This window comes from Schistocerca americana, chromosome 2 (assembly GCF_021461395.2).
Source record: "Schistocerca americana isolate TAMUIC-IGC-003095 chromosome 2, iqSchAmer2.1, whole genome shotgun sequence".
Lineage (NCBI taxonomy): Eukaryota > Metazoa > Arthropoda > Insecta > Orthoptera > Acrididae > Schistocerca > Schistocerca americana.
The window spans coordinates 334,582,665-334,602,931 of record NC_060120.1 but is presented as its reverse complement, the minus strand read 5'-3'; the positions used below and the strand labels follow the sequence as shown (position 1 = coordinate 334,602,931).

At 43.3% G+C, this 20,267-nt stretch overlaps 1 protein-coding gene across 1 annotated transcript in view; it reads left to right on the top strand.

Moving 5' to 3' along the window:
• Positions 1 to 993: 993 nt before the first annotated feature.
• Positions 994 to 20,267, top strand: part of LOC124593999 — a 90,307-nt gene continuing 71,033 nt past the window's right edge. The window contains exon 1 of the mRNA XM_047132351.1: positions 994 to 1,222. Coding sequence (XP_046988307.1) covers positions 994 to 1,222 — 229 coding nt within the window. The remainder of the gene's footprint in view (positions 1,223 to 20,267) is intronic.

Sequence of the window (20,267 nt, the reverse complement as noted above, 5' to 3'; positions counted from 1 at the left end):
TCATTCAAGAGGAGGAGCTTCACAAAATGAACAAATCAGTAAAGCATTGGTCCACCTCGGGATCTTATGCAAGCAGTTATTCGGCTTGGCAATAACTGACAGAGTTTTTGGATGTCCTCCTGATGGATATCGTGCCAAATTCTATCCAATAGACGCGTTAGATAGTCAAAACTCCCGTGTTGATTAGAGGACACTGCCCATAATGCTCCAGAAATTCTCAGCTGGGAAGAGATCCGACGACCTTGCTGGCCAATGTAGGATCTGGCAAGCACGAAAACAAGCAGTAGCAACTCGCGCCATGTGCGGGGGGGGGGGGGGCATTATCTTGTTAAAATGTAAGCCCAGTATGGCTTGCCATGAAGGGCAACAAAACGAAGCACAGAATATCGTCGACTTACCGCTATGCTGTAAGGGTGCCGCGGTTGGCAACAAAAGTTGTCCTGCTATGAAAAGAAATGGCACCCCTGACTATCACTCCTGGTTGTCAGGTCGTATGGTGCGCGACAGTCAGTCCCACCACTGCCAAGGCGCCTCCAGACACGTCACCGGCCTGGAACCTCATTGACTGGCGTATTGGTGTCTTCAGTGATGAGTCCCGCTTCAAACCGAGCACCTATGACTAGCGAAGGCTGTCTGGAGAACTGCATCACTAAGGACAGCAGTTTGCAGCTAACCACAACCTGGGACCCAGTCATCACGAGATTGAAATGGGACGAAAACATTACCATATTTGGTAAGGAAGCGAGCATCAGACACATCACAGCCAGCAGTGCGCCTATATAGCGGCGAGGCAATGGCCGAGGAGAGCTCGATCGAAAGCTCGTGGGATTTTAATCAGTTGTCCTGCCACGCTGCCGGGATAAGAACATGGTTCCACTATTTGCCGTGGTGAGCTATCATTTCCAAGCAGCCAGAATAATCCAATTCAAACGGTCATGAGTTACCGGTTGTCCACCTGCAATTGCCAGAAGTACTCCCGGAACTAAATTCGGAATGGATCGATGCGGCCGCTATGGCACAACGGGCGACATCACAGAAGAGGAGCACAGAGAAACTGAAAGGGAAATTCATCGCGTTCTCTCAACAACAACCCGGGCAGAACGAAAAACAACAGAACGAAAATCAACAGAACGAACTGTTATCAATATGACGGGGAGAGATATCGACGTGGGTGCCATTTTGGCAGTTAAGGTAGGTCTTAACTTTGCACCAGAATCAAGAAGTATCCCTACCTATGATATTATAAGTGGGCTTCAGCCCGGAACCGCGCGACTGCTACGGTCGCAGGTTCGAACCCTGCCTTGGGCATGGATGTGTATGATGTCCTTAGCTTTAAATAGTTCTAAGTTCTAGGGGACTGATGACCTCAGATGTTAAGTCCCATAGTGCTCAGAGCCATTTGAACCATTATAAGTGGGATTGAACAAGCAATTCTCAAGAAGTCTGGTGAGGGTGGAGACGAAATTCGTTGCCGAACGTGTTGGATTATTTCAAAGCCTAAACTACTGCCCCTAGGTTGGATAGGGCTGAACGCAACGGACTTGGCACACTGCGCAATGATCCTCTCCTTATGGTCCTGCCAGCTGACAAAGGCAACGTGTCCTTCATTCTGAATAAAGCTGACTGATTCTCGAGGAGAATACTTATCGAAAATTGCCACGGGATCCAAAGTCAATATTAAGAATTTCCTCCCTTAGGTGCCGAGACCAGCTGTGCTTCATGTGCTACCAAAGGCCCACAAAACGGACTCTCCTCTCCGTCCCACTGTGAACGTCATTGCGTCATCACCTTACAGACTGGCATAACATTTGGCCAGTTGCCTTACAACGCATGTGGATCGTTGTGTGCATCGCATCAACAACGCTGACGATTTTATCAACTGATTTAAACATTTGCACCTTGGGCAAGGTGATATAACAGTCAGTTTTCATGTGGTCTCCCTATTTATGTAGTATAATGTCAGAGACTGTATAGATCTCCTTTCCCAGTATGTGTAACACGGTTGTTGGGCTGTTTAAGAACTGTTTGACATCTCCGTATTTCCTATATGGCGGCCAGTATTTCGACCAGTTGGGTGGTGTGGCCATGGGAAGTCCGTTAGTTCCATCCATTGCCAACCTTTTTACGGAGAAATTTGAAGACAGCGTCCTGGGCATGGCTCCGGTTAAGCCAATTGTTTTTATCGTTATATTGACTATAGGTTGCTGCAAGTAAGTGTCTGTGAAATACGCAGTACATTAAAGTTAACTGACAGCAGCATGTCAAGAGATAAAAGCAGTCATAGACACAGCTGGCACACCAAAAACGGTCCCAAGAAATTCAAATGGATAGAATAAGAAATACAGTTAACAAAAGCTCTAAAACTTAAACCAAGATATGTTAATGACATGTCATTTAAACTTAAAAAGCTAGTTTCTAGTTGTTGTCTGTGACGTATACAGCGCACAATTAAACGATCTGAAAACAGCATATCAAACCACAATTAAAAGGCAGCGGGCACAACCGACTCGCCGAAGTCGAGACAAGGAAACGTGAGCAGGACGAGGCCGGGAGGGGAAACGGAGGTCCACCAGTATGTAAGACGTACAACAACCTGTCATACGACGAAAAGTAGTCGTAGGCTGCAAATTCAGAAGTTTACAAGAGTGGTGTTTCCTATTCCTGTAAATCTCTGGTCACATACTTAGCAATTGCGAGGCACTGACGGGTTCGCTAGTAAATTACAAATGTAACAACAATTTTTTGTATCGAATTATTAACTTTAATGAGAAGGATGGCACTTTTGTGTCCTCAACAAGTTTTTTTAACGTTAGGAGAGTAGGTAGTTGCTGCCATTCGAAGACAGTTGTCCAAGTGTTCATCTGTCAGTCTGTATCTGCATTTCTTTCTTTTTTTAAATTATTTCCAAAACGGAAAAATAAACCTCACATCGATTATGTCGAGTTGAACATTGCCTTCGCTTTGAGAACAATTGCGACAAAAATTGGGTATTTTACTTTAGTAACCGTAGCCAAATATTTTCAGAACGTGAAGAAAGTGAAACTTTCAGAATGAGATTTTCACTCTGCAGCGGAGTGTGCGCTGCTATGAAACTTTCTGGCAGATTAAAACTGTGTGCCGGGCCGGGACTCGCACTCGGGACCTTTGCCTTTCGCGAGCAAATGCTCTATGTCTCATTTTGTTCGTTTTCGTTCTTTGTATCTGCTCGGTGCGGAAGTCGCAAGACACCCGTTTCAGTTTGTCGTTGACCCATTACCTCAGTTTTTTTATTACAGAGGGCGACTAAACCTCTGACCGAACACGCTGAGTTACCGCGCCGGCTTACTTCTGCCAGTATCTCGTCTCCTACCTTCCAAACTTTACAGACGCTCTTCTGCGATCCCTGCCGAACTAGCACTCCTGAAAGAAAGGATATTGCGGAGACATGGCTTAGCCACAGCCTGGGGGATGTTTCCAGAATGAGATTTTCACTCTGCAGCGGAGTGTGCGCTGATATGAAACTTTCTGGCAGATCTCTTCATGAAAAAAGTGGTTTTAAAGACAAACCATTTTGAAAACGAGTCAGTTCCAACTCAAATGCAGCATCCTCTTCTTGAAAATCAAAATGCTCCATGATACAAGTAGAACACTTAAGCATCAGCCGCTATTAAAAGCGACTTGACAAACTGTACAACAATTGAAATGCTTTTGAAATCTTCGAAGCATTTGTTGAAATGACTTCTTGAATTTCACTGTGTTGTTTGCTATTATAAGGAACAGCTTTACTTTTGATGAGTTCGTTTCAAACAGGCAAAGTATTTATATTCACTTTGAAGGACATTTTTTCCCCCACAGTCCAGTTTTCTTGAGAACGACGCAACATACAACATTGTTGCGCTAGTACCTTTATCCTTACCCTGAAGCTGCATGTTATGAATATTCAACTTTTCTATGATGTCCGCAAGAAAGGCAAAATCCTGCAGCTACACTGGACCTTCTAGTTCGTAGAAAGATTCGTGTCGATCTTTCAAAAATTTCAAAGGGAGTGGAAGCAGCTCTTAAAAACGTTGTAAAACTCTGCCTCTGCTGAGCCATCGAACTTCCGCACGAAGCAGTAGATTACCATACTGACAATCTAGTTCATCAGTCAGTGCTCTGAGTTGCACGTGTTCTAATTTTTTATGACAGTCTTCATTACGTCTTCCGTACTTCAAAACTTTCCGCACAGTGGCTTCTGGTTTGTTACACAATGGTAAGACAGGAGTTTCGGAAAGCTGTCGCCTTCACAACACAATGCTACGAATCCTTCATCTCCACCCACTATCGCAGGAGCCCCAACAGCTGCTAAGCGTGCCAACATCTTTACAGATAAATTTTAAGGCAAAACAGATCTCTAACAGCTGAGAATATATTTTGTCTTGTAGCGCATCCTGTTAGAGGTTAACCTTTAACAGCTCCTCTCTTATTTCGAAATTATGACACGCCATTCTTGCAAAAACGGCCAACTGAGCTGACTGTCTTCATTACGTCTTCCGTACTTCAAAACTTTCCGCACAGTGGCTTCTGGTTGTTCTGATCTATCCGCTAAGTAGTTGGGAAAATAGCTGGAGCGATCAATGCCAGTTTTCAGTCGTGAAGTAACATCAGAATTCTTAATATCAACCCTCCTCATTACTGTATTTGCAGAAAGCTGTATAGACTTAATAGCAGTCATTATCACAGTTTTAATATTGTCCGTCTTAAGGACCGGAAGCAGCCGTTTTTAAGGTAATCGTTATAAATATTTTAGCATACAACCACTAATATTAGAAACATAATCGACAGCAACACGTTTCCTGAGTCAGGCTCCCAACATCTGGCTGTCTAAGTTAAACCCACGTGAAATGCACTTCAAAAGCATACAGTCAGAATATAAAAACAAATAAAATTATTCGGACATGAAGTCCGCGTCTTACTTTAGGAATTGCAACACCAGATTCTCTTCTCCACCAAAGCAAGCGTTGCTCCCGTAATGCGGTAAACAGCGGTAACCTCAGCTGCTTCTCCGTGCTCCGCTAGTTAGTAAATTCCTAATATTACTAACTGTATCCTAAAATATTTATAATGGTCTCAGATTTATTTTTGAACCAGTCAAATAATGAATTAGCAGCTTCTAAGGCTGAAGTCTTAGTTAATTCACTGTCTTCTCATAGTTTATTATTCTGTGCAACAATTTTTGAAACTCGGGATGACGTCTCAGTTGCTGTTTTATTCTTCTATAATGGTTTTAAAAAGTTGATTGCTCAGCATTAAATCTGGATTTTAGCTGCCTTACATTTTCTTTGCTTAGAGCAGAATCCTGTGGTAAATCCTTTTCAGTCCACGAGCGAAATGACGTTCGACGTTCCCTTTCTTCCCAACTGCTAAACTTCTATAGCAGAGTAAGAACACACGTATGTCTTTTACCTGGGTGAAGAAGTATTCAGCTTCCCCACCGAAGGAGAGTGATAAGTGAAGTGGTACTGTCTGAGCTCATAATCAGGCTGAAAATGTTTACAATTTATATCGTTCCAACAATTTATACAAGGCACACACTGGTAACTTGAGCTCACTTAATTATTAATCTACGCACTCGTAAGACAATTATTGAATTGGTTAAAAGCGCCAATAAATAAATCAGATCCTATAAACAAGAAAATAGTTTAAAAGTCCCAATAACAACAATAGACAATTTGAATATCCAAAAACCTATTTAAAAGCGCAAATAAATAATAAGACATTGCAAACATAAAAATAGATTTAAAGGTACGTTTTATGATGGTCCTCTGGACATTACAAAAGTCAGGACATGGTTGGGTGTTTGATCGCTACGGACGGCATTACAAGTTCTGCGACGTGCTCCCATGGTGCCCATAAGGTTAGTCAGGAGTTCTTATGGCAGGGCGTTCCATTCCTCCACCAGTGCGGTTGACAACTGCTGGATAATAATTGATGCCTATGGAGGCGCTGCATTACGTCTCTTCAATGCATCCCACGTATGTTGGATGGGATTCAAGCCGGGGGAAACGGACAGGCCAGTCCAGTCGCCGAATAGCTGTTCGAAGCAGTAACGGATTGTCATCCACAAAATTTTCAAGGCCGAATGCACCGCTGAAAAGACGCACCTTGGGAGTGTGTAGTGTCACAATAACGTTGATCGATGAGTGTACCGTCTTCATAGATTTGGAGGCCGCTACACCTGTGCAACATTACGAGTTCCCACACCATAACATCTGGACCACCAAAACGATCATTTTATTTCTTTTTTATTTACACGTCTAGTTCAGTAGGACCAAACTGAGGAGCAAATCTCCAATGTCATGGAACGTGTCAGTACATGAAATTACAACATAAAAGTAATAAGAGATAAAATAAAGTGCTTATGAAACCGAAAAAAGTCAAGCCATAAGTTTGAGTAAACTCAATCAACGATATAACAAAGGAATCAGCTTAATTCCTCAAGGAACTCCTCGACAGAATAGGAGGAGTGATCCACGAGGAAACTCTTCAGTTTCGATTTAAGAGCGCGTGAATTACCGCTAAAATTTTTGAATTTTTGTGGTAGTTTATTGGAAGTGGATGCAGCAGTATACTGCACGCCTTTCTGCACAAGAGTTAAGAAAGTGCGATCGAAATGCAGATTGGATTTCTGCCTACTATTAGCTGAGTCAAAGCAGCTAATTCCTGGGAATAAGCTGATATTGATAACAAGAAACGACAGTAAACAATATTTACATTGACAGGCCAATGTCAGAGTACCCAAACTAGTGAACAGGAGTCGACAAGATGTTCACGAACTTACACCTTTTATTGCCCTAACTGCCCATTTCTTAGCAAAAAATATCCTTTGAGAATAGGAAGAGTTACCCCAAAACATAATACCATATGACATAAGCGAATGAAAATAAGCAAAGTGGATTGACTTTCGTGTCGAACGACCACTTCCTTCAGATACCGTTCGAATAGAAAAAATGGCACCGTTAAGCCTTTGAACAAGACCTTGAACGTGGTTTTTCCAAGACAATCTATCAGAACACCAAGAAATTTGAACTGTTCAGTATCACTAATCATATGCCCATTCTGTGAAGTAAAAAAAAGTTCGGTTTTGTTGAATTGTGTGTTAGAAACTGTAAAAACTGGGTCTTACTGTGATTTAGCGTTAGTTTATTTTCTACAAGCCATGAACTTTGAATTGCACTATTTGAAACAGAGGTAATGTTGCACACAACTTCCTTTATACCAAGCTAGTGTCATCAGCAAACAGAAATATTTTAGAATTACCTGTAACACTAGAGGGCATATCACTTATATAAGTAAGGAACAGGAGTGGCCCCAACACTGATCCCTGGGGCATGCTCTACAATGTTTCTGAGTGCATTGCGTGTTCCCGCCTCTCGCGATATGAGGCTACGTAATGCACCTGGGGACATTATCGAACATGATCGTTATGGTGTTCCACGGTGAACGGACCTCCAAATCTCTGAACATGGTACACTCGCTAGCCGATGTTATTGTGACGGTGATATCCTCCCCCACGTGCGATTTTCAGGGGAGCATTCGATCTCGACATAATTTTTATGGATGACAATGCGCTACCGCTTCGGACTGCGCAGGCGGAGGTGCTCTTGGAACAAGAAGATTACTCGATGAATGGATTGGCCTGCCCATTTCCCTGACTTCATCGAGCACATGTGGGATGAGGTGGGGGGACATACGCTACTGGCCATTAAAATTGCTACACCAAGAAGAAATTCAGACGATAAACGGGTATTCACTGGACAAATATATTATACTAGAAGCGACATGTGATTATATTTTCATGCAATTTGGGTGTATAGATCCTGAGAAATCAGTACCCAGAACAACCACCTCTGGCCGTAATAACGGCCTTGATACGCCTGGGCATTGTGTCAAACAGAGCTTGGATGGCGTGTATAGGTACGGCTGCTCGTGCAGCTTCAACACGATACCACAATTCATGAAGAGTAGTGACTGACGTATTGTGACGAGCCAGTTGCTCGGCCACTATTGACCAGACGTTTTCAGTTGGTGAGAGATCTGGAGAATGTGCTGGCCAGGGCAGCAGTCGAACATTTTCTGTATCCAGATAGGCCCGTACAGGACTTGCAACATGCGATCGTGCATTATCCTGCTGAAATGTACGGTTTCGCAGGGATCGAATGAAGGGTGCTTCCAATGTGCGTTCACCGCGATGTCGCCAAACACGGATACGACCATCATGATGCTGTAAACAGAACCTGGATTCATCCGAAAAAATGACGTTTTGCTATTCGTGCACCCAGGTTCGTCGTTGAGTACACCATCGCAGGCGCTCCTGTCTGTGATGCAGCGTCAACGGTAGCCGCAGCCATGGTCTCCGAGCTGATAGTCCATGCAGCTGCAGTCGTCGTCGAACTGTTCGTGCAGATGGTTGTTGTCTTGCAAACGTCCCCATCTGTTTACTCAGGGATCGAGACGTGGCTGCACAATCCGTTACAGCCATGCGGATAAGATGCCTGTCATCTCGACTGCTAGTGTTACGAAGTTGTTGGTATCCAACACGGCGTTCTGTATCACCCTCCCGAACCCACCGATTCCATATTCTGCTAACAGTCATTGGATCTCGACCAACGCGAGAAGCAATGTCGCGATACGATAAACCGCAATCGCGATAAGCTACAATCCGACCTTTATCAAAGTCGGAAACGTGATGGTACGCATTTCTTCTCCTTATACGAGGCATCACAACAACGTTTCACCATGCAACGCCGATCAACTGCTGTTTGTGTATGAGAAATCGGTTGGAAACTATTCTCATGTCAGCACGTTGTAGGTATCGCCACCGGCGCCAACCTTGTGTGAATGCTCTGAAAAGCTAATCATTTGCATATCACGGCATCTTCTTCTTGTCGGTTAAATTTCGCGTCTGTAGCACGTCATCTTCATGGTGTAGCAATTTTAATGGCCAGTAGTGTATTACAATACGTCGACATGCACCAATGACCATTCAGCACCTGTCAACCGCTATGGTGGAGGAGTGCAACGCCCTACAACAAGTAATTCTTACCATTCTAGAGGCCAGAACGAGAGAACGTTGTACAGCATGCATTGCAGTCCGTTGTGATTGTACCCTCTGTTAAGAACCATGTCCCAACTTTTGTAACATCCAGAGGACCATCACAAATCGCGATGGATTCAGTATAATTATTGCCATCGAATAAAAGTGTCATTTTTGTTCGTCTCACAGGGCGTATTTTTCAGTTATCTTCTGTACTATACTGTATGGTTTCCTTCTAAATGTGATCCAAGCTGCGTCGAGCTATGTTACTTGGCAGTGACATATGATGCAAAAGTTACTTTCGCCTTTACGTTTTGCACACCAGTGTATATACGAAGCATGTTTTGTGTAGACACCGTGGGACGGAAGGATGTTGAACACGAGAGAGGCGACGGGAATTGAGGGTACCTGCTGAGTCAACAAAGTGGCACGCCGTAACCGGGTGCTTTTGTCTCTTGCAGTGGGCTTCGCTACAAGTGTTTTCGCAGCTGCACAGGATTTCGCAACGTCGCGTTGACCGTTGCTCTCAGCATGTGCTCAAGCTCAGATAACAGCCTCTCGTTCCCTACACCAGACCAAGCAGACGACATGACTCCTTACTCTGCGGACACCTGAACGTCGTTGAGCTCTCAAGCAATGATATCAGTACCATCTCTGAGAAACTGTGTCAGTTGTAAGAGATTGTAAAGCGCACAGCGAAAAACAGTAGTGTGTAATGCCTTTTCTAAATTACAAGGTCCATTTGTTTTCCAGGACGAATCTTTCAGTCTGCATTGAGTGCTGATTTCAAACTTCCTCGCAGATTGAAACTGCCGGACCATAACTCGAGCAGGGAATATTTCCTCTCACGGACATTGCTCGTACCGTTTATCTACGTGCGACTCACCATCAGCTTTCACATTTGCATTAATTTTTGGGATAAGCGAGATACAGAGGTGAAACTGATGTCCGGTTGTTGTAGAACTAATATAGATAGTTGAACAACAACAAACCACGTCAGTAAATCTACAGAGATAACTTGGAACTTAGCCCTTCTAGTCTACAGGGCGTTCAGAAATTCCGCTACAAACTTCTAGGACTTGTAGAGGGGAGTGAGTACATAACATTTTAAATAGGAACCCATGTCCGGAAATGTACCGTTTCCGTTCTACGACGGTTTCAGTTCAGATGTTTAACTCGTCCGCTTATGCTTGAGGAACTGAATTGGGTATGACGCACTGTTACTAGTAGGTTATAATTCGAAAGTAAACATAACTAAACATCCATTTATCATTTAGGCACATTTGTTTGCCTTAACACTTAAACGTTACGTATTTACGCCATTCCTGAACAATAAAGAATCCAGAATACCGTAAGCACAGGACGTAGTGTTTGAGTGTTAATGCAAACAAATGTGTTTAAGTGATAATGGATGTTTCGGTATGTTTCCTTTCGAAATGGTGCGTAATAATAGTACTGCGTCATGCCTAATTCAGTTCCTTATGCAGAGGTGAACGAGCTAAACATCTGAATTGAAACAGTCGTATAAGGAAACGGTACGTTTCCAGACATGGGTTCCTATTCAAAATATTATGTGCTCACTCCCCTCTACAAGCCCTAGAAGTCTGTAGTGGGAATTTCCAAACACCCTGTATATTCTACCAGTAAAACCTCTAATCTTTAAAGAATCGAACACCAATGCATAAAACTTCTTCACACACCTGATTTCTTCACAAATGACGGCTCCCCCCGTCGGAGGTTCGAGTCCTCCCTCGGAACATTTTCAAGGTTTTTGGTCCTAAAATTTAAGGAAAAGGAAAGTTTAGGCAATTTAGCATTTCAGTAATTACCTCCAAATATCTTGAATGATTTTCAGTTTTTTAAAAGGTTATGGGTTCTGATGTTAAAAAAAAGGGAAATTTCTAAAGTTTAGAACTCAGTCGACATTCTAAAAAATTGGCGTGATTTTAATGCTTTAAGGATTACTTGCTTTAATGTTTAAGACAAGAAAGTACGAGTTTTCTGTATACCTATGAAAACTAAGAGAAGCAATGCTACTGCTCTCAGCTGTTTATCCTACTAGAACCACTGGATTCTAGCTTGACCAGCTCCAAAGCTTATTTTCCCTTTCGAAATCTTAAGAGAAGGTTCCAGTTTAATATGAGGCATCAATGCAGTACATCTACATACATGTCTTAGAGGTATAGGTACAGATATTATGATCTATGGTACCTTAATATGTAACCAATTCAGTGTGTTAATTGTTTATTTCTCTGCATCTAACAGTCTTACTGCAAATATATCACATATTTTACTACCTAAAGTTTTCTTCATGGTCGTAACTGCTCCTCGGACTACGCCTGCTTGTATAGATTTCCCGTTTTTCTTCCACGGGTGTACTTTTCAGTATCTAACTTTCTGCCCATTGCTCAACGAAAAATAAACACTAATGGCTCTGGCTGTGCCACCCGGATTTGGAGGTGCCAACCAACCTAAACACATACTAGTAGTAATAGGTAAATTATTAATCTGCAGGCCGTCCGTTGTGACCGGGCGGTTCTAGGCGCTTCAGTTTGGAACCACGCGACCACTGCAGTTGCAGGATCGAATCCTGCCTCGGGCATGGATGTGTGTGATGTCCTTAGGTTAGTTGGAACTTCCGGGCTGAGACGGGGTGGTTGATGTATAAAATTTCCACCTGACGTTTCCTCTCCATCTGCGGGAGACACCTTTTGAAATCGTCCGGCTTCTGCCACTGAGGCTCCGGGTACTCTCGCATTTATGGAGCGCATAGAGGGCACCACCATTCGTCACGTGATCCCGACGGTATGCCTATCTTTGGAAGGCGTCATCATTCTCGATTAAGAGTAATCGATTGTCATTCCGCTGGCGCAACGTCGACATCCATATTTTGTCCAACTTTAAAACTTCCTCTTTTCTATTACAATTGTTATGGTGTTTGTGAATTTCTATTGCTTCTCTATACATGCGCGCATGATAATGGGATGTTCGTGCTAGAACGCTTGTCTCATTAAATTTAATTTCGTGATTCCCATCTCGGAAAACATGCTCAGCTACGGCCGATTTTTCTATGTGTCCTAAGCGACAGTTTCTTTTATGTTCGGCTAAGCGGGTGTTTACACTTCTTTTCGTTGTTCCAATATATACTTGTCCACAACTGCATGGAATTTTGTATACTCCAGGTGTTGCTAGGGGATGTCGGGCGTCTTTTGCAGTTCTTAAATATTCCTTAATCTTCTTGGTGGGTCTGAAGATTGTTTCGATCCCATACTTGGCCAGCACTTTCCCGATACGGTCTGTGACCTTATTAATGAACGGCAGGAAAACTTTTCCAGTAGGTGACCGTTGTTGCTCTGGACTTCTGGCTTCTTTTCTTCTTTGATGGAGGGCTCGATTAATTTCCTTGCTCAGTGGCAGTAGCCGGACGAACTCAGAAGATGTCTCCCGCAGATGGAGACGAAACGTCAGGTGGAAATTTTATACATCGACCACATCCTCTCAGCCCGGAAGTTTCAACTGAAGACAACGCCGGCCGTGAAAGCCTACATTGTATGATTGTCCTTAGGTTAATTAGGTTTAAGTAGTTCTAAGTTCTAGAGGACTGATGACCTCAGATGTCAAGTCCCGTAGTGCTCAGAGCCATATTAATCTGCAAACGAAGTAAATGTTCAAATGTGTGTGGAATCTTATGGGACTTAACTGCTAAGGTCATCAGTCCCTAAGCTTACATACAACTTAACCTAAATTATCCTAAGGACAAAAACACACACCCGTGCCCGAGGGAGGACTCGAACCTCCGCCGGGACCAGCCGCACAGTCCATGACTGCAGCGCATCAGACTGCGCGGCTAATCCCGCGCGGCAAAACGGAGTAAATACTGATGTAATGTTGTTCAGTACAAAGCAAGAGAAATATGTGCACTTTTACCCGTGACAACCTGTACGTGTCCCGCAAGCCAGTTCATGATGTGCGGTGCGATGTACGTCTGGTATCATTGTTATTTGTTATTTTTACCCCCTCCTGTTCCATTTGTGAATGGTGAGCGGAAAGAACGGTTCTCGGTAACTCTTTGCGTGACCTCAGATTTCCTTGTGTTTCAAGACCATGTTATTTCGCAAGTTTTTTAAAGAGAGGAAATGATATGTTTCTGATTCTTGACTGGAACCGCCGCACTCAGAAGACGAAGGTATGCTCTGTAGCTGTAAGGTGCCTTTGCATGGTCAGTTCAAATGGTTCAAATGGCTCTGAGCACTATGGGACTTAACATCTGAGGTCATTAATCCCCTAGAACTTAGAACTAGTTAAACCTAACTAACCTAAGGACATCACAAACACCCATGCCAGAGGCAGGATTCGAACCTGCGACCGTAGCGGTCTTGCGGTTCCAGACTGCAGCGCCCAGAACCGCTCGGCCACCCCGACCGGCTCATGGTCAGTTACCATTGCAAATAACAATCGGAAAGGGTCTTAAAAAGCTTTCGTCTCATGGTGCTGCTTCACATCATTAAGACACGCAGACCACACACTGGGTGTTGTGTGATGTCCTTAGGTTAGTTAGGTTTAAGTTGTTCTAAGTTCTAGGGAACTGATGACAATATATGTTAAGTCCCATAGTACTCAGAGAGAGCAGACCACACACATGCTACTACATCTGCACCTCCGATTATGGACTATTTAAAACAAACGTCGCTAGAGTCGCTTTAGAAATATACATTCTTCTCATAGTCTGTCCGCTTGAATCTCACTCTTTTCCGATCCTCCCGTTACACACGAACGACAAACGACAGTAAACCAGTGCTCTATACAAATGTTTGAATTAGGCACTGCTGTAAATGACCTGAAGCTTGCTAATGCCAACGCTTTATTTTTCTAGGTCACCTAAGAGGTAACGATAGTGAGAAATTGCCCCCTGCACACAGGTAAACAATTCTAAAGCATTTCATCGATTCAACAATTCGATGACAATTTATTCTTACACAGACTTTGGAATTAAAAACCCAGAGGCGGCTGTTGTGTAAGAACACAAGAACGTGTGAACACCCTAACTTTTGACCCCTTGCGGATTTATTGATTAGTTTTCGTCGATTGCTGTTAAACGTAATGTAGATGCGGTAATCTGAAATACATGGCACTGAATCTACCGCGCTATACTACACTGCTCGGTGAAACTTGGCTCAGGGTCGCATGCACATCTTAAGTTGTCACGTTTTAAGGAGCTTTTGCGCATGCGCAACTGGCGTGACTGCCTTACAGGCCAGATACATACTTTGATAAATGACGTACAAGGTTCACGGCGTGCACACTGCACAGATAGCCCTTACTACTCACAAGGGAATCTCCCCATCGCACCCCCCTCAGATTTAGTTATAAGTTGGCAGACTGGAGAGGCCTTGAAAAACTGAACACAGATCAATTGAGAAAACAGGAAGAAGTTCTGTGGAACTATGAAAAAAATAAGCAAAATTTACAAACTGAGTAGTCCATGCGAAAGATAGGCAATATCAAGGAACGTATAAGCTCAGGGTTGCCGTGGTCCGGTGGTTAGCGTGAGCAGCTGCGGAATAAGAGGTCCTTGGTCCAAGTCTTCCCTCGAGTGAAAAGTTTAGTTTTTTATTTTCAGACAATTATCAAAGTTCAGGCACTTACACATAATCAAATTCGCTCTCCAGAATTCCAGGACACGTTCAGATTTGCTTGGACATATGCAGGATTTGACGCTCTACACACGGAAAAATTTGAAAATGTTAAAAACATATGTTTTGACAGAGCACAGGGAAAACTGTGCGACTGTGAAACTGTTGCATCCATTTGTTGCAGTTTATGTGACAAACTGTTATGTTTTCATCACTTTTTTTGGAGTGATTATCACATTCACAAGAAAACCTGAATCGGGCAAGGTAGAAAAATCTTTCTACCCATTCGCCAAGTGTACAAGTTAGTTGGGTCGACAACATATTCCTGTCATGTGACGCACATGCCGTCACCAGTGTCGTATAGAATACATCAGACGTGTTTTCCTGTGGAGGAATCGGTTGACCTATGACCTTGCGATCAAATGTTTTCGGTTCCCATTGGAGAGGCACGTCCTTTCGTCTACTAATCGCACGGTTTTGCGGTGAGGTCGCAAAACACAGACACTAAACTTATTACAGTGAACAGAGACGGCAATGAACGAACAGACAGATCATAACTTTGCGAAAATAAAGAAAGTAAACTTTTCACTCGAGGGAAGACTTGCACCCAGGACCTCTCGTTCCGCAGCTACTCGCGCTAACCACCGGACCACGGCAACCCTGAGCTTAGATTCTCCTTGATGTTGCATATCTTGCGCATCGACTACTCAGTTTGTATATTTAGCTTATTTTATTCATAGTTCCTCACAACTTCTTCCTGTTTTCTCGATTGATCTGTGTTCAGTTTTTCAAGGCCTATCCACTGTGCCAACTTATAACTAAATCTGAGGGGGGTGCGATGGGGAGTTTCCCTTGTCAGCTACATGTTTACGTCAATGCCGCCAGGTGGTAACACACTGCACAGGCTTTTGTCCCCATTTGCTTGGCATAACTCCTCCTGGTCGGTAGCACGTTGCTCACAAAAGATACGCCAATTCTCTCACTATATAGTAAAAGTAGGTATACGATGTTATAGTTATACTCATAGAAAAACCTATTTCGTGGGATTCTGAATGAGATAGAATATATTAAGTTTTGGATTTTGTCATACAGTAACCCATTTGAGGCACTGAGAACCATAAAACACATCATCGTTGATTGTGAGACTGTAGCATTTGTTATGCTTCTGACATCTGTTAACCTTATGGTGGTTCAGGTTTATCTGTACTGTAGGGCCACATTGTATGTATATATGAAGATCCACGAAAAGCTCTCATGGGTTTCGCTAATATTCACTTGAATGTGGAGTCGAAGACGGTGTGTATTCGGCCCTTATGGCTCTCAACGCCTCTTTTCTATTCTAGTCAAATAACCTTGTTGGTAGATACTACTTCTTGAATTTAACCATATCCGCAAACGACTATTGCCGGCCGCTGTGGCCGAGCGGTTCTAGACTCTTCAATCCGGAACCGCGCGACTGCTACGGTCGCAGGTTCGAATCCTGCCTCGGGCATGGATGTGTGTGATGTTAGTTAGGTTTAAGTAGTTCTAAGTTCTAGGGGACTGATGACCTCAGATGCTAAGTCCCATAGTGCTCAGAGCCATTTGAACCATTTTTGACAATTTGTTCAAATGGTTCAGATGGCTCTGAGTACTATGGGACTTAACATCTGTGGTCATCAGTCCCCTAGAACTTAGAACTACTTAAACCTAACTAACCTAAGGACATCACACACATCCATGCCCGAGGCAGGATTCGAACCTGCGACCGTAGCTGTCACGCGGTTCCAGACTGAAGCGCCAGAACCGCACGGCCACACCGGCCGGCCGACAATTTGTAGTTGGTTGTTTAATGTGCAGGAATCGGCTTTCCTGTGCAGGGTCAACATGAACTCTGGTTGCATCTGCTTTAAGTGCTAACAGAAAAGAAAATTACCAGGAAAAGTTAGCCGTAAAAGACTAGCGCCTCCCAGACCAGACCTGATGTCCGAGAAAGTGACATCAATTACGCGTGACTACAAACGAACATTTAACAAAGAAGTGTATAATAAGCGTAAGTTGTTGTGTGGGTGCAACGTAGGAATGATTTTCAGCCCGGAAGTTAATCCGTTAACTATACTTGTATTAGGGATACTGTACATTTGTCCAAAAAACAGAAAAAGCATGAAAACTCCCACTTACACAAAAATGGAAAACGGTGAGTTGTGAAAGCTTAAACACTATTTTGTCCTTGCCGTAAACTGTACTTAATCAAGTACAAAACATTATTATTATTATTATTATTATTATTACTGACAGCGCCTGAAGTCGTATAAATATGTTGATAAGCATAACTATTATACAGGATATGCTATAAATTTTACACTCCCATAATTATCTGAATTTAAAAATCTGATCACCCAGAACGTACGCTTACTAGCCGCCACTGTAAAAAGCTTTAAGCCATGGAAATGGGCATAAGAAAAGTAAGCACCATGTGAAAATGTCATTAAATACAGCTAAAGAAACCAAGGAGGAGTTGTGCTACGTAAACGAAAATTGGTACGCATGTTTCGACATCTGAAAGATGACATCTATTAAAATTTCGCGACAGTCGCATTAGTGCCGCTAGCAGCGCCACTATGAGGATGCAAATCAGGTATGTGCTAAATACACGCTGTATCGGTCGTGAGATTGGACGTGGTGAGTGATGTTGGTCAAGAATGTCTTTAAGGTGACAAAGATGCCACTATCAACACCTCACTGAGTTTGAACGAGGTCGCGGAACAGGTCTATGAGAAGCTGGATGTTCCTTCTGCGATAGCGTGGAAAGGGTTGGCAGGAACGTACTCACCCTACGTGATTGCTAGCAGCAATGGTCACGAGAATGTAATCACAAGAAGACCGGGCTCTAGATGGTCACGTGGCACTACCGAGAGGGAGGATCATGGCGTTCGGCAAATGGCACTGGCTCATCGTACTGCATCTGCAGCAGCAACTTGAGCAGCAGTTGGTACCGCAGTGACAACGAACTCTTACAAGTAGGTTATTTCGAAGACAGCTGAACCAGACGCCCTGTAGCGTGCATTCCACTGTCCGCAAACCACCGACATTCGCGACTTCACTGGTATCTGTTGTGACTTGGCAAGACAGCCAAGCCACTATGAGATAGCCGAAAGGCACGCGTTTAAGCTCACGCAGGCTGGCGTGAGGTCTGGAACAGTTAAAGGAATTGAGTCTAGTAAAAAAAGTACGGAGCTTATGGAATACTTAACTTTAATCCATAATTTGTGAACATCGGTCTGACGGTACATGCATCACAAGATAAATAGCAAATGATAATGGCGCCTTGCTAGGTCGTAGCAAATGACGTAGCTGAAGGCTATGCTAACTATCGTCTCGGCAAAGGAGAACGTAATTTGTCAGTGAACCATTGTTGGCAAAGTCGGCTGTACAACTGGGGCGAGTGCTAGGACGTCTCTCTAGACCTGCCGTGTGGCGGCGCTCGGTCTGCAATCACTGATAGTGGCGACACGCGGGTCCGACGTATACTACCGGACCGCGGCCGATTTAAAGGCTACCACCTAGCAAGTGTGGTGTCTGGCGGTGACACCACAGTATCAAGCAAGAGCTCATTGGAGGGCAGGGTGGAGGTCTGTTGCGTTTCTTACACGCAAGTGGAACACCGTCAAAAAGTGACGAGGAACAGATCGTTCTTAGCATTTTTAGCAGGTTTTCCGAGAAAATCACCCTTTGAACTTTTCTGAGGACCTGTATTTACTGAAATTAAGGAGCTTTTGAATACGGATGAATAGCTGAATCGTTAGCGTTATAGAATGATAATGCAGATTTCATCCCTTTATCGAGGGTTCAAATGTCGGTGTGGATGTTTTTTTTCGTTGAATTTTGAATAACTACATCTTTCAGTTGTAAAATTCATCGTATATGTTCTAATTAACTTGTATCTAATGATTATTTTAATTTGAACATTGTTAATAAAAGTTATTTATAATAAGGAAACATCAGTAATTAAATTTTTAGGACGAAAATGAAAATTAAATACTCTTTATTTGGACTGTGCCCACCGTTTTATAGCACAGATGTGATCTCCCACGAGCCAGACTGATAAACGTCGTGGAAACATGGAGAAAAATCACCGAATCACTGCAACATGAACTCAACAGATGTGATCTGGAGCCAAGTTTGTCGCGAGAAATATCAAGACATATAAGCTGCTAGACGTAGTGGAATTAATGAACAAAGCTTTCGCACACGTCACTATCAAACTGGCGGGATACAGAACGACACGCCATACAAGGAGAAAAGGTCGCGCTTTGTCGGCTTCTTTGATGCTGTTGTTGATTGTTATCAATGTAGCACATGACATTTCCAGTACTGAAATGTTTTTCTAGGAATCGGATATGGAAAGAATTGATAGACTACCAGACGACTGACAGTATACTAATGCCTTCAGTACTTAACTATACGGTGAAATCCCCGAGTACGCTTTTGCATAACACGTATCTCGCCCAGAAATGCTACCCTGGTTTTAAGAGATATTTTCATCATCTTTGTTTTTAATTAAAATACTATGATAGCTATGATGGAGAGAATGTTATGCTATCCTCTAAGTAGTCGCCGTATTGTTAGCGTTTTGCCGAATATTATTTCAATCTTTTTAAAAATTAAGTGGTATTCGAAGCTATATTGTATCTCTGCTCGTCTCTTTCTACGTCATAAGTGAATCTGCTCACGTCACTGCAGGTCAGTTGGTCCAGCTGGATATCCAGTGCTGTCCAAGTTAAATGCGTAGGTGTAGCCGTTGTTCCGTATTATCGCTCAGTCGATGTGCGCGTAAGGCGCAGCATAAAGCGTATCCTTATTATCGTACTCGACTGAACACTAGACAGCTTGGCGTCCGCTGCTTGTGAAACGAAACCCAATGAGATTCCAGCAAACGCGGAAGAATACATGGTGTAATGTTTACATAAGGTTTATTCTTATGATGAACAGAGCAAAGACACACTAGACCTACACCTGGAGCTATGTTCTGGGGTGCGATTTCGTATGACAGCAGGAGCACTCTCGCGGTTATCGCACGCACCTTGTCTGCAGACCTGTACGTTAATCTGGTGATTCGGACTTCCGTGTTGCAATCCATGAACACCATTGTAGGAGGTGTTTTCCAACAGGATAACGCTCACTCACATACCGCTGTTGTAACTCAACATGCTCTACAGAATGTTGACATCTTGCCTCGGCCTGCTCGTTCACCACATGTGTCTCCAATCGAGCACATATGAGACATCAATGGACGACAAATCTAGCATCACCCACAAACAGCATTAACCGTCCCTGTACTGACCGAAAAAGTGCAACAGGTATGGAACTCCACCCCACAAAGTGACATCCGGAACCTGTAAAACACAATGCACACACGTTTACATGCTTGCATTCAACATTCTGGAGTTTACTCTGGCTATTAATGTACCAGTACTTCACATTTGCCATGGCTTATCTCATGCTTGCATTAACCTGTAATCTTGCAATGTCAATCACTTACCTATGTTACCCAAACAAATGTACGAGGTGCTATCCAAAATTTTCGGGATTGGTGCTGC